Below are 14550 nucleotides of genomic sequence, written 5' to 3'. Positions count from 1 at the left end.
CATTCCTGAAGGACTGGCTTGCTTATTTCTGTCTCATATAATTCAATGAAAATGCAGTAAGTAGTGGGCACTGCACTCAAAAGCTACAAGTGGGGGGACCAGCAGTTAGTGTAATGGCTATGTTGCTGGACTCCCATGTAGTTGACCATGGTTAGAGTCCTGGATTAAACTCACACGTGTGCATGCGTGCCCAAGATCCCGAGAGGAGAATGGAGGAATAGGGAAGGCGGCATGGCCATCCCCCGGGGGGTGATTTCCCGCTTTCTGTCTCTCTGGTGATTCCCCGGCCCCCTAGCAAAAACTTCTCAAAAAAAAAAAAAAAAAAAAGCTACAAGTGGGATACAAGCCCACATAAGTTCAGGGCAAAAGGTTCTGGTGAAAGCATACAAGTGGTCATCGAAGACGCAGAGATACTGGGGTGAAACTCTGGGAAATTAGGACATTCAAAACCAGGGACTTTAGAAAGCCACCTCGGGGAAAGGCACATTATCCACCAAGATTCTGAGATTTGTTTTTAAAATAATTATTTAATTTTATTCATTTATTATTATCTTAATTTGACCAGAGAGAGTGGGGTGGAGGGTAGGTGGGAGGGGTGGGGAGGAGGAGGGAAAGTGAGAAAGCAAGCCACCAGGTCTGGGACTCGAACCATAGTCATCCATGTGGGAGATCCGGTGCCTTAACTACCATGCCACCTGCTGCCCCCAGTTCTGAGTCAATTTTAGGTTTTCACTTCAGGATGATCTCTGGGCTCAAAACAAGATATGCTAATTCATAAAGGTCAGCATCAACACAGGCCAAGTCTATAAGCAGTGGGAAGAGTTTCACTCTGTTCCTTGGTTTTTTGTTTTGTCTGATTGATTGTTTTAGCTCAAGACAATTCAGGGAAATCTTGGTCAAAATATTAGCTGAGTAGCTGAGTGTAAGCTAATATATTCAATGAGCACATATGACCAGGAGCAGTTTAAATTAAACAGTTTGAAAAAGTCTCAGAATAAGGCATTACTACAGCCTTCAAAGACAGCAAGAACAATAACAACAAAACAGAAAACTCTGAGCAAGAGGAGAATCTGATATCTAGCGTTACCACATTATAATAATTAAATACTCAATTTTCAATTAAAAAAAATCACAAGGCATACAAAGAAACAAGAAACTACAGCTCATTCAAAGGAACAAAATAAATGGTAGAAACCATCTCCGAGTGAAGTCGACATGAGACCTACTGGGCAAAATCTTTAAAACAACCCCTTAAATATGCCAAAGAGCAAAGGGAAGACACAAATAAAGGAAATCAGGAAAATGATATGAAAACAGAGTATCAACAAAGAAATAGAAATTATTAAAAAAGAATGAAACAAATGGTAAAACTGAAAGTACAATAACTAAAATGAAAAATTCGTTAGAGGGCAGATTTTAGCAGACAGGAAAAAGAACTTGAAGATAAGACCACTGAAAATTTTGAACCTGAGGGACAGAAAAAAAATGAAAAATAAACAGAGTCTAAGGGATCTGTGAGATAACATTATTAAATGGACCAACACATTTCTTGCCACCCCAGAAAAAGGAAAGGGAGAAAAGGGAGAGAGAATATTTAAAGAATAAAAGTTACAAACTTCCCAATTTGATGAAGTACACAAACCTACAAATCCAAGAGCTCAACAAACTCTAAGAAGGATAAACATAAGAGACTCCATGGGACCAGCAGTTAACGTAATGGCTATGTCGCTGGACTACCATGTAGTCGACCACGGTTTGTGTCCTGGACCCGGTGGCTTGAAACTCATGCCAGGTGTGTGTGTATGCGTGCCCAGGATCCCAAGAGGAGAATGGAGGAGAAGGGATTGAGGCGTGGCCATCCCCCGTGGGGGGTGATTTCTCACTTTCTATCTCTCTATCTCTCTGTCTTTCTGGTGAGCCCATGCGCCCTATAGCAAAAAAAAAAAACCCTAGACCCTAAAAAAAAAAAAAAAAAAAAAAAAGAAAAAGAAAAAAGAGTCATCACATTCAAGATTCTCAATAAGACCATCAGCTAATTTTTCATCAGAAATCCTATCAGGTAGGAGGCAAAACTGTCCTTCAAGAATTAAGACATTCCCAGCTAAACAAAGGCTTAGGGAATTCTTATGAGTAGCCCTGTCCTGCAAGAATGGTAAAGGGAGTTCTGCAGTTGAAATAAAAAAATACTAGATAGGGACCAGTAGTTGGTGTAATGGCTGTGGTGCTGGACTCTCATGTATTTGACTGTGGTTTGAGTCCCAGACCCAGTGGCTTAAACTCACACATGTGCATGTGTGCCCAAGATCCCAAAAGGAGAATGCATTACAGTGTGGCTATCTTCCCTGGGGGGTGATTTCTTGCTTTCTATCTCTCTGTCTTTCTGGCCAGCGCATGTGCCCTACAGCAAAAACCTCTCCCAAAAAAAAAGAAACTAGACAGTAACTCAAAGTTGTATAAAGAAATAAGGATCATTAGGAAAGGAAATGACACAAATAATTTTAATACTATAATAATGATTTATAGTGCCAGTCATTTCTTACAGGATTTAAAAGATAAATGGATGAAAATAATTATAAATTACTGGGTGCACAATAATAAAGACACAAGCTGTGGCATAAGTATAGCATATGAGAGGGCAAAGAAACTACAAGAGTAAAGTTTTTATATGCTACTGAAGTTAAGTTTACATTAATTTAATAGTAATAACTTTTAAATGTTATATGTAATCACCAGAGTAACTACAAAGACATGTAGTTACCAACCATGTAACAACATTTTGGTCCAAATTTAAGTATACTCTATAACTGCACAACAATAAAACTGCCTAGCAATGCAGTTCTCAGAACGTATTCATGTCATTAAATGATGCATTATCAGTATATCTATGTATCATATATATATATATAAAGGTAAGTTTTTAGAATAAATGACTAACCGATCAATCATGCCATTTCAATACAAATAAAATTTATTTACAATTTAGCACAGTATGTCTTGCAAAGAAGTATCAACATATTTCTGCCATTAAGCCTCCATCATGGGTCTTAAAGCTCCCCAAGATAAAATGCATACATCTGAAATCATATAATATGTAACCTCTTAAATAAACCAATTCCAAATATCTGTATAGGAAATAATATAGGTGACTAGGAAAAAGATTAATCAATGAAGATAATATAATGGCACAAAGTTACATGGAACAAAAAAGTAGTACAATTAATTTTATTGTAAATATCAACTCTTGATACTTTATAATTGTACACTCTTAAGTCATATATTCAAGTAGTAGTTTTAACTGTCATTTCTATATTCATATACCGAAACATCAATCTGTTTTCTAATAACCTCAAATTCTTATCTTTCTACTGAGATCTAACTTGGATCTCACTGTCCACTTTACCATTTGCTTGGATTTCTACCAGGTGCAGTTTCCCTCTACAAACTTTTACTTCAACTCAAAATAAATAAACTTATCATCGATCAGGTGGTTCAGTTATCCCTCACTTCATATCCAATCCACTAACTTGTGAATTGGATAAATCTGAATTTCATTCATTCCTAATGTAAGCCTCCATCATTTCTCATTATCGTTACTTAGTAGTTTTTTTAGGTTTGGGTTTTATTTTGTTTTGCTTTCCTTCTTGACCCACTTTAATCCACTTTCTTAACATAATGAAGTCAAAATAATCTTTCTTAAATATAAGTCATGGGCCAGCCCCATGGTCAAGTGACTAAGGGAGCTGTATCCCACATAACCATATGATTCAAATCCCAGTCCTGAGATTTGATAAACGTGCTGGGTGTGCATGTCTGTGTGCCTAAGATCCTGAAAGGCTGGAAAAAAGAGGAAAAGGAATTGCAGCATGACCATGTTCCATTGGGAGGTGCTTTCTCCCACTTCCCTCTTGTCTCTCTGTGGCAAACAGGTGCACTCTGGAAAAAAAATGTTTAAAGACAAACAAACAAACAAAACACAAACATGCTATTTCCCACCAAATATCCTTCAGTTTTATCTCAGGCTTTTAATCACTGAGAAAGAATACATGCAGCTGTCAAATGACAGGTAAAAGCTGGGTTTTGTTATTTTTCTCATTTCTCTTTTTAAATGTGTTAACAGATGCCAAAGAAAAAGTATTTTCTCTTGAGTTTAGACTCTGAAGCCAGATTATATGGGTTCAAATCCTGGTTCTGCCACTTATTTATTCAGAAACCTTGGGGATCATTACTGAAGCCTCTTTGTGCTTTGGTTTCCTTGTTTGTAAAATGGGGATAACAGTACTTAGGAACAAAGCTAATAGGAGTAAATGAATTAATATTAATAAATGTTAAGTGTTAGAATACTACATGATACATCATCAGTACCATAAAAGTATGCTATTTATTTTTTTCATTTAGGAGACACTTAACTGAGCACCTAGACTGCCAGGTAGAAAGTGAGACACACTAATAAACAAAACCAAACACCAGCTTTGATGGAACTTGCATTCTACTCCAAGACAGACACCGAACAAAATAAACACCTAACCATGTTATTATATGTTAAATGGTACAGGAAGAGGAGACTGGGGCAGACCAACAGAAAGGAAGTTGACGTGGATAAGGCTCACTAGGAAAGTAAGACACAAGCCAAAATCTATAAAAGAGATCAAGCATTGCAGACTCTTGGGAAAGGAGTACAACAGGATCAGCCAAGACAGGGAGTCCCATAGTAGGGTACTAGTGGAATGGCACAGGAACAAGGAGCCCAGTGGAACTATGGTAGAGTATGTGGGGAGAGCTAGAGGGCTACGAGGTCAGGAGGGGGCATGTGCCAAACTAGGGAGGGCCATGGCCCTGTTAGGACTTAGTGCTGACTTATTTTTGAGCAAAGGAGTGATGAGTTCTGATGGAGCCTTTGCACAGGGATCCTCAAAAGGCACCAATGAGGAGATAACTGGGGTAATGCAGTGAGAGGCACTACCTTCATGGGAATGAGAAGCCCCAAACAGCCTGATCATCTGAGAAACTGAGCTTTATAAGTCAATCCTTCTGATGAGACTTTCTGAAGTATTTGATTGCAAAAGTTCGCTGATTCAAAGATGATCTCTTTCATAGTTTTTTGTTATTGTTGTTGTTGTTTTTGCTATAGGGCACGTGCGCTTGCCAGACAGACAGAGAGAGACAGAAAGCGAGAAATCACCCCCCCCCCGGGGGAATGGCCACGCTGCAATCCCTTTTCCTCCATTCTCCTCTTAAGATCCTGGGCGCGCACGCACATGCGCCTAGCTTGAGTTTAAGCCACTCGGTCCGGGACTCGAACCACGGTCAACTACATGGGAGTCCAGCGACATAGCCATTACACTAACTGCTGGTCCCTTTCTTTTTCTGGGGAGAGGTTTTTGCAATAGGGTGCATGTGCTTGCCAAAAAGACAGAGAGATAGAAAGCAAGAAATCATCCCCCAGGGAGGATAGCCACACTGCAATCCCTTCTCCTTCATTCTCCTCTTGAGATCTTGGGCACGCACGCATATGCAATTGGCGTGAGTTTAAGCCACCGGATCCGGGACTCAAACCATGGTCGACTACATGGGAGTTCAGCGACATAGCCATTACGCTAACTGCTGGTCCCATCTCTCTCATAGTCTTATAATTTCTATAATCACAATGTGTTTTAAGACTGGAGCCAAAACCCTGAGGGTTTAAGGTATATTTCAGGACTGAGATTGTTGATTCCCTAGATTTGTTTACTTCACAATCATTCACTGATGATCAACACACATTTCTATATGTACTACACTTCAATACATATATGTAAGAATGTGAGTGCCTACTGAAGGCTGCCATATGATCTGCACACATTTCTATGTGTACTGTATTTCAACAGGGATGTAGTTAACAAAGTTTTTGGATGCAGATGACATCTACCTGCTCTTACAGTTATCTTGCAGATTAAATTTTTCTGCAGGTTTTTGCCACCTTCTCATTGGCAATCTATTTAAAGAAAAGGGCCAGTTCAATGGTCTGGTGAAGGCAGCCAGGTGCTAGTAGCCAACCTTGTGGTTTGAGCTCTTTTATTTTATAGATTTTTATTTTCTGTTATGATCATAAAATTGCATCAAGATTCAAAGGGCACACTTAATAAGCCCAGATGTTCAGCTCCAGTATTTCAGGGTCCTATGAACACCTAATGTGCATAAAATCCTGTAAAACTGGCAACTATCATATTTGCATGTTACAGCCAAGTGTTGTCAAAGATGAAGTCTGCCCAAACCACAGAGACTTTGAGAACAGGGCTGTGACTGGCCGCATTCTGTGGTGTTAGAAAGGCCAATGGTAGTAGGTTGCAGGCAGAACAGATTATATATCTCCACAGAAATTATATACTGAATTCTACTTCAAGGGTTTCAATTTTTACTAGATAAATCTCATTTTGATTCTAACCACTAAAGCAATTAAAGCAAGTAAATAAAAAAAAAATCTAAGAATCTAAAATCTAACTCTGAGTCCTATAATGGGTTTTTAAAGATGTCTAAATATTATGCTGAGCTGCTAATCGACCATGGGGAGGCCAGGAATTTGTTAAAACAAACAATAAGACCTCCAAAGATCTGTACATTCAAGCAATGTCTATTTCTTTGCAGAATTTCCTCTTATCAAAGATCTTATACTTGGATTTTAAATAACTTTAAAATTGATGAATTATAAAATTCATCTAGAAAAATCAATGCAAAAATAACACAAATAAAAATCCTACTTAAACAATAAGTTTAGAAGGAATCTTATTTTTTAAAATTCCATCTTATTAAAAGTAGATCAACAACCCAATTCTTCCTTTAATTTCTTCATGAACTACTCATAACTTGGGGTAATATATGACGTTTACTATAATTTTTTTTTTTAGAGGTTTTTGCTATAGGGCACGTGCACTGGCCAGATAGAGAGAAAGAGACAGAGAGATAGAAAGTGAGAAATCGCCCCCCTAGGGGCAATAGCCACATCGCAATCCCTTCTCCTCCCGTGATCTTGGGCACGCACGCACATTCGCCCAGTGTGAGTTTAAGCCACTGGGTCCGGGACGCGAACCGTGGTCGACTACGTGAGAGTCCAGCGACATAGCCTTTATGCTAACTGCTGGTCCCAACTATAAATTTTGTGAAATTATTATTTTTTTTTGAGAGGTTTTTGCCATAGGGTGCGTGCGCTCGCCAGAGAGAGAGAGACAGAAAGCGAGAAATCACCCCCCAAGGGGGATGGCCACACCGCAATCCCTTCTCCTCCATTCTCCTCTTGGAATCTTGGGCACGCACGCACACGTGCCTGGCGTGAGTTTTAAGCCACTGGGTCCAGGACGCGAACCACGGTTGACTACGTGGGAGTCCAGCAACATAGCCATTATGCTAACTGCTGGTTCCCGTGAAATTATTTTCAAACTTTAAAAAATAAATTTTTAAATATAATATCTTTAAGATTCTTGGATTATAAAGCCATATTTGCAGTAGGTCCAAATGTACTTTTTGTGCACATATGCAAATGATAAAAAGTAGGATTTCAAAATTCATGGATTTTTATTTCCTTATTGTTTTATTAATCACAGCTAAAGTGTGAAACAAATTTATCAGTAAAAGTCTACTATTTGGCTTGTGTGTTTTAAAGAATACAACCTAGGCTAGTGAAGTGTAAGGTTAATCATGTACACACAAGTGATTATCAATGAAACATTAAAAATAGTGTGTTAAATATGATAAATATTCCATGATAAGCTAATACATGTGGCACATTGCTATTCATACAACACACACCCACACATAAACTAGGAAAGAACATACTGTTATTGACATTTATTGTACCTAAGAGGTACAGGGTTGAATGGGTCTCTCTACATTTTCTAATTGTTTTCTTACAGCAAGCACATATCATAATGAAATACTAGTGAGCTTTGGTATGATTAAACAATCATGATTAATCTCAGAATCGATTTACCTGACTCAAAGCTGGGATGGAACTTGTCTGAGAAGTGGTTTGAGATATAGGACCATTCATCTGTAAAATTGAAACATTAAAGACACCATCATTACAATGTAACTAAAACATATTTTTGAACTATAATAATTAGGCAAAAACAAATCCAATGAGAAATGTGCATTTTTATTCTAGAAAATTCATGAATTCTTAAGATTAGCTAGCTAATTTTTTTTGAGAGATTTTTGCTGTAGGGTGCGTGTATTCGCTGGAGAGACAGAGAGATAGAAAGCAAGAAATCACTTCCCAGGGGGATGGCCACATTGCAATCCCTTTTCCTCCATTCTCCTCTTGGTATTTTGGGCATACATGCACACGTGTGAGTTTTAAGCCACTGGGTCTGGACTTGAACCATGGTTAACTATGGAGGAATCCAGTGACATAACCATTACACCATCTGATGGACCAGGATATCTGGCTTATTTTAAGTGGGAGCCCTATGTTTACAATTTTGAAATTCTGATACATAAATAAAACTCCTTATGGTTTCAGTGGGAAAAATTAATGAAAGCTGCTTTCCTAAAAGCCATTTAGAAATTTTAAATGTTATTGCTTCACATATTATTATTTTATAATTAATGACAGTAGTCAAAATTTTAAAATTTACATTACAATCTTATTTAACTCTTTAAATATATTCTACTATGCTGAGCTATAATGTTGTTATAATATTTATAAATCACTGCATTTTCCCAATTTAATATACAAGGCTTTAAGGGCCAAAAGGTGGCATGGTGATTAAGGCACTGAACTTCCACATGGCCAAGCACTGTTCCCGGACCCAGCAGCTTGAAAATCACTCTGGGCATGTGTGCATGTGTACCCAAAATCCCAAGAGAAGAACAGAGGAAAAGACTGTAGTGTGGTCATCCCTCCTAGGGGATGATTTCTCACTTTCCCTTTCTCTCTCTCTCTAGTGAATGCACGCACCCTAAAAAACTAAAATAAATAAATAAATAAAGCCTTCATACATTTAGAGCTATAATTATTTTGTTTCCTTTATCATCTAGTATCTACAGTTTCCTCTACTAAACTACCCATACATTTTCATAGTCTGACAGGGTTCAGGACATTGTATAAAACACAGCAGCTTGGCATTTGAGGAAACAGCAGAATCAAGTCCTAGAAACTACAAAGAAAGCGAGCCGTAAAACCTAGCTGACCCAGAGGCATTCTTCTGTATACCAGGAAGAGAGCAATGTCACACAAGATACTAAGAAAAATATGAACAGCCTTGCCAAGTTCTCCACAGAGCATCGTCTCTTTTGTCCAATCATGCATCTCCACTTCTACTCACTCTCCTTCAGAGTCAACATAAAATAGTTTTCCCTACTTCTTTGGATTTTCATTTCTGAAGGCTCCTATATCACATAAAAGTTATTTCTAAATAAATGTGTATGCTTTTCTCATTAATCTGTCTTCTCATGGGGTTTCAGCCACAAACCTCAGATGGGTGAGAAATCTTTTATCCCCTATAAGCCCACAATATCTATACATAGATACTAAGAAACTACAATGTTACTGCTTAAATCTTGTTAAATTCTATGAAGAAGGCCAGGTTTGTAGTGTAGTGGCTGGGGAGCAGGAAGGATCACATGTGGCTGACCAACCTAGGTTCAAAGCTCAGCCTTGGTAGTTCAGAAACATGCCAGGTCTGTGTGTGTGTACATGTCCCAAATCCAAACAGGATGGAGACAGGGAGAGGGACTGTGGTATAACCACATCCCATTGAGGGGGGCGTTTTCTCCCTCTCCGTGTCTCTGGTAAGCACACGGTACCTTCTGGTAATTTAAAAATAAATAAATAAATAAAAAATCCCTGGTAGAGTTTCTTTATCATAGAAAAGCCAAACAGCCTTCCCAGCCTTCCCTTCCCAGGCACCTACCAGATGAGAGCTGTCCTTGCCCTCCTGGACTCGCTGCGCCTGCGGTTCCGCCACACGCGCCCTGCGTTTCAGCCACAACTTTAGCGTCCTGATCAGAAGTCATGGGCTCCACTGGAGATTAATGCTAACCTCAGGATGCTGTAAAATGAGAAAGATATCACATAGGTCATTTAAAGGTTACAGTGTGACCAACTGTCAAAATGAAATTACTAAGAAATCAAAAAAACCTTTTCACTTTCTCTCTCTCTCTGTCCTTCTCCAATCAAATTAAAAGAAAGAAAGAAAGAAAGAAAGAAAGAAAGAAAGAAAGAAAGAAAGTTAAATAATTATTAAAAAGAAAAGTCATAAACCCCTTGAGTTGTCCAGAACATGTGTTTATCCCTCTGGATTCTAAGTAGTTTAACGAAGCCTGCCTATAATGTTCACCTTTCTCACCAAGAAGCAATGCTTGCTTTCTAAATATGTCTCCTTCACATCAATTTAGTGACCATGATAATATTGGAAACCTTAGAAACCAAGTGCTAGTAACATACAGAAACTCACTCACACCTAAAAACACATTATATCTTTAAAAGCAGAAATTTAAGGACATAACCAAGATATACCAGAAAATCATGGCATTCAATACCAAAATTTATCATTTGATTAAAAAATAGCCAAAGGGGCTGGTCCTATAGCCTAGTGGTTAAGGAAGAGGATCCCATATGGTTGAACCCAGTTTAAATCCCTGCCCTGGTGGCTTGAGAAACATGCAGGGCACATGTGCACGCGTAGCCAAAATTACAAGATGGAGATAATAAGAAGGTTGGATGATCATACCCTTTTGGAGTGTACTCTCAGAAGCACATGCTCTCTTTAGTAATGGGAAAAAATATAGCCAAAGGACATGAACAGACATTTTTCCAAAAAACGACACCAAATGGCCAACAGATATACGTGCTCAACATCACTAATGAGGGAAACACAAATCAAAACCACAATGAGGCTATTATAAAAAAGACAGAAGATGACAAATGTTGGTCAAGTATGGAGAATAGAAAACCCTTGTACATTAAGAATATAAACTGGTATGGTCGTTATGAAAAATTATATGGACATTCCTCAAAAAATGTTAAATGCCGGAAGTGTGGTAGTTAAGGTGCTGGACTCCCACATGGCCTACTGTAGTCTCAGTCCCAGATTTGTTGGCCTGAAAATCACACTGAGCACGTGTGTGTGCATGCCCCAAATCCCAGGAGAATGTAGAACGGGACTGCTGCATGACCATCTCTCCTGGGGGAGATTTCTTACTTTTGCTCTCACTGTCTGTCTCTCTGGTGAGCCCAAGTGCCCGATGACTCCGCTCCCCCCAAAGAACCACCATACTACCATATGATCTAGAAATTCTACTTTATGTATCCAAAAAGTTGTGTGCACTGCTTTCTGAAAGTGGCCAAGAAAGAATCTCTAGGTAACCACACATTATCTTTCATTTCCAAGGAACATCTATTTGGTTCTGAGATTCTAGGTCACTCAGATGAACTGAAGAATCACTGAAAGAAACTGTATACTTGTAGTTTAGAATTCAGACATATGTAAAAGCTATGTAGACAATTCTGAAACACCTATCAACTCCCCCGCCCTTCAACACAGCAATGTTGAAGTAACAAGCAGGGAGAGTAGCTCCTACTCTCTGAGGGTGCTTCTTACAAAACAGGATGGATTTAAGTTTCGTTAAAAAAAAAAAAAAGGTAATTCTCACAAAACCATCAAATCCAGAAAATAAAGACTGAGATTAGTGCCCAGACTAACAAATTAGAGGGTGATGTAGATGTTTTTGCCAATATTAACTTCCAGATTTTAATATTCTGAAAGAAAAAAAGTTTGTTAAGGATACCCTTTAATTTGAAAACATCATGTAATAGCAAAAAGGGAAAGAAGAATCAACTAGAGGAGTTCTTTACTATTATGCTGACTATATGCTTTCAGACAATCAGAAATTATGTACCTCCAGATAGAAATGCCTACAGTACCACATGAGATGGTCTTGAAAAAACAACCCCAACAAAAAACAGAATATGATCATATTCTTAAACCTTACTACAAATTTGTAGCAAATAAAAGGTGCAAAGAAAAATCATGAAGTTTTATACAGTGGGGAGTTACTGGACAAGCAACCTGGGTTCTTCCACACAAAAGTAAACTGAAGACACACACCGGCTAGCCGAACTATGGCTTTCTGTAAACAAGTCAAGCAAATTATTAAAAAAAGAAAAGAAAATCAGAGAAATAGCACTGATAGAATATTTGACTATACTAAAGTATTACTGTTTTCTTAGATGTGATAATGATGTTGGGGTTATGTTTGTTTCTTGTCAAAGGGAATATGAGCCAGAGAAAGAAAGTAAATATCCCAAAAGAGGGCATGGCCACAATCCTTTTTCCTCCATTTCTCTACCCTGTCAAGTACATGTATCAGGCATGTTTTTCAAGCTGCCAGGCCAGGATTTGAACTGCAGTCAGTCATGCAGGGTCTGGCTTTCTACTCATAGAGTTTATGTTGTGCCGTGGAAAACTGTATTTCAGAAAAACAAACAGCTAATCAGGGCGAGCACAACAGTAAATGGAAAATGAATGACAGAATTAAAAATCAAAATATTCCAACACTTAATGAAACACTGATCAAGTGAAAAACTGAAGAAGACTTTATAAAGCAATAGATCAGATAAGACACTAATTTTCAGTCTTATCCAGTAAAACTGGAACTCTAGGCATTACATTCTTCTTTATGTGCTGAAAGTATTCTTGCCAAAACAAATAAACCCAAAACCAATACTTAGTCATTTTTCTAGGTCTTAGTCCCAATTTAAAGGAAATACCATTATCACAAGGCCATCACCTAAATCCAAAATGTGAAGCAAGACAGTAGGCTTCATTTGTACAGCAAATAAAAGACAAATTTTTAAAGGGTGAGAGATCTTTATTGCTATAAAATACAAAAGCTTTAACCAAAATAACCTAAAGTGAGAACTGTGTTCGGATACTGAAATAATGAATTAAATTTAAAATAAGATTTAGAAGATTTTAATGGGTACTTGCCTAAACATTATTTTGGAATCCATTGTACCACTATCCAACACATAAGAAAGTTAACATTCTTCCTTTTAAAACATTTTTTTTTGAGAGATTTTTGCTATAGGGCGTGTGCACTTGCCAGACAGACAGAAAGAGACAGAAACAGAAAGCAAGAAATCAGCCCCTCCCCCCCACCACCACCACCAGGGGACCCCCCCCCCCCCCCCCCCCCCCCCGGGGGAGTTGGCCCTGCCGCAATCCATTCTCCTCCATTCTCCTCTTGGGATCTTGGGCAAATACACACACGCATACGCACCTGGTGTGAATTTTAAGCCACCAGGTCTGGGACTCAAACCGCAGTCGACTACATGGGAGTCCAGCGACATAGCCATTACGCTAACTGCTGGTCCCTTAAAACGTATTTTTGACACCAGAAAAAACTGAACATTGTCTAGGTAATGAAGAACACTTACAGAATAATAATTAACTTTATTGAGTGTACTCAAGGTGTAGTTATGTTTATTTTAAAAGGCCTCAGGAGAATACAAACAGGTTGTGGGACCATAATGGCTGGGGAGAAGCGGATTTGGGAGGTTGATGAAGAGAAGGAAGAGGAGGAGCAGTTGGTTTCGATGGAATTTTCGGAAATTACTGACTCAGACTTTATCTCAAAATGTGATAATAAATGCAAGATTTTGGGAACTAACACTGAGAGGTCAATTCTGCAAGTGGAAAACTATATTTTTGCTGGGAAGTATGAAGATACTCCTGGAACTTCTGTTATATTTGAAGAAAATGTTGAACATGCGGATGCAGAAAGCAATAATAAAACAGTGTTAAGATATAAATGCCATACAATGAACAAGCTAAGCATGACAAGAACTCTTCTTATAAAAAAGAAGGAAGGAGAAGAAAACATAGGTGGTGTGGAATGGCTGCAAATCAAGGATAACAATTTTCCCTCCAGACCCAACATGATGTATAGTTTTCTATCTGAAAATGAAGATGAAGCTGTAAGTAGCTTCAGTCTCTAATAAACCTCTGGAGTTGGAAGAGCAAGAGATTCAGACAAAAGACAGTTCAAACCTGAGTTATGAACAGGAAAATCCTTCACATTTAGAAATAGGGGATTCTGGTGCTGTTGTCAATATTTCTTTTGCTGAGACAGAAGATTTTATTTTTATGGAAACTCAAGATGCTGGTTTGGATATCACTCCTAGTTGAATATTTCTTATAATAATAAACACCTTACAGTTTTTACATAAAATTTTTTTAAATAAAAGGTTTCATAGATGAGATATAACTTAAAATACTATTGATGAACTTACACATCTATAGTCTGCCTAATATGTCAATAATTTTTTTTTTTTTGATGAGGTTTTTGCAATAGGATGTGTGCAATCGCCACAAAGACAGAGAGACAGAAAGTGAGAAGTCACCCCCCGGGAGGGATGGCCACGCTGCAATCCATTTTCCTCCATTCTCCTCTTGAGATCTTGAGAATGCACGTACATGCACCTGGTGTGAGTTTAAGCCACCGGGTCTGGGACTCGAACCGCAGTCGACTGCACAGGAGTCTAGCAACATAGCCATTACACCATCTGTTGGTTCC

The 14550-nt window shown here is 38.3% G+C and overlaps 1 protein-coding gene and 1 pseudogene across 1 annotated transcript in view; one reads left to right on the top strand and one right to left on the bottom strand.

The window, feature by feature from the left end:
* The window catches only part of LARP4B (La ribonucleoprotein 4B), a 78746-nt gene extending 68744 nt beyond the window's left edge, over positions 1–10002 (bottom strand). The window contains 3 exon segments of the mRNA XM_006141343.3: positions 7961–8020; positions 9885–9959; positions 9961–10002. Coding sequence (XP_006141405.1) covers positions 7961–8020; positions 9885–9959; positions 9961–9987 — 162 coding nt within the window. The 5' untranslated portion in view covers positions 9988–10002.
* A 3502-nt stretch (positions 10003–13504) lies between these two features.
* Positions 13505–14162, top strand: LOC102470638 (general transcription factor 3C polypeptide 6 pseudogene; annotated as a pseudogene).
* The last annotated feature ends 388 nt before the right edge of the window (positions 14163–14550 follow it).

The sequence above is a fragment of the Tupaia chinensis genome, unplaced genomic scaffold (genome assembly GCF_000334495.1).
Source record: "Tupaia chinensis unplaced genomic scaffold, TupChi_1.0 Scaffold000052_1, whole genome shotgun sequence".
Lineage (NCBI taxonomy): Eukaryota > Metazoa > Chordata > Mammalia > Scandentia > Tupaiidae > Tupaia > Tupaia belangeri.
The sequence above is the reverse complement of the archived record's forward strand: the minus strand, read 5'-3'. Positions and strand labels throughout refer to the sequence as shown.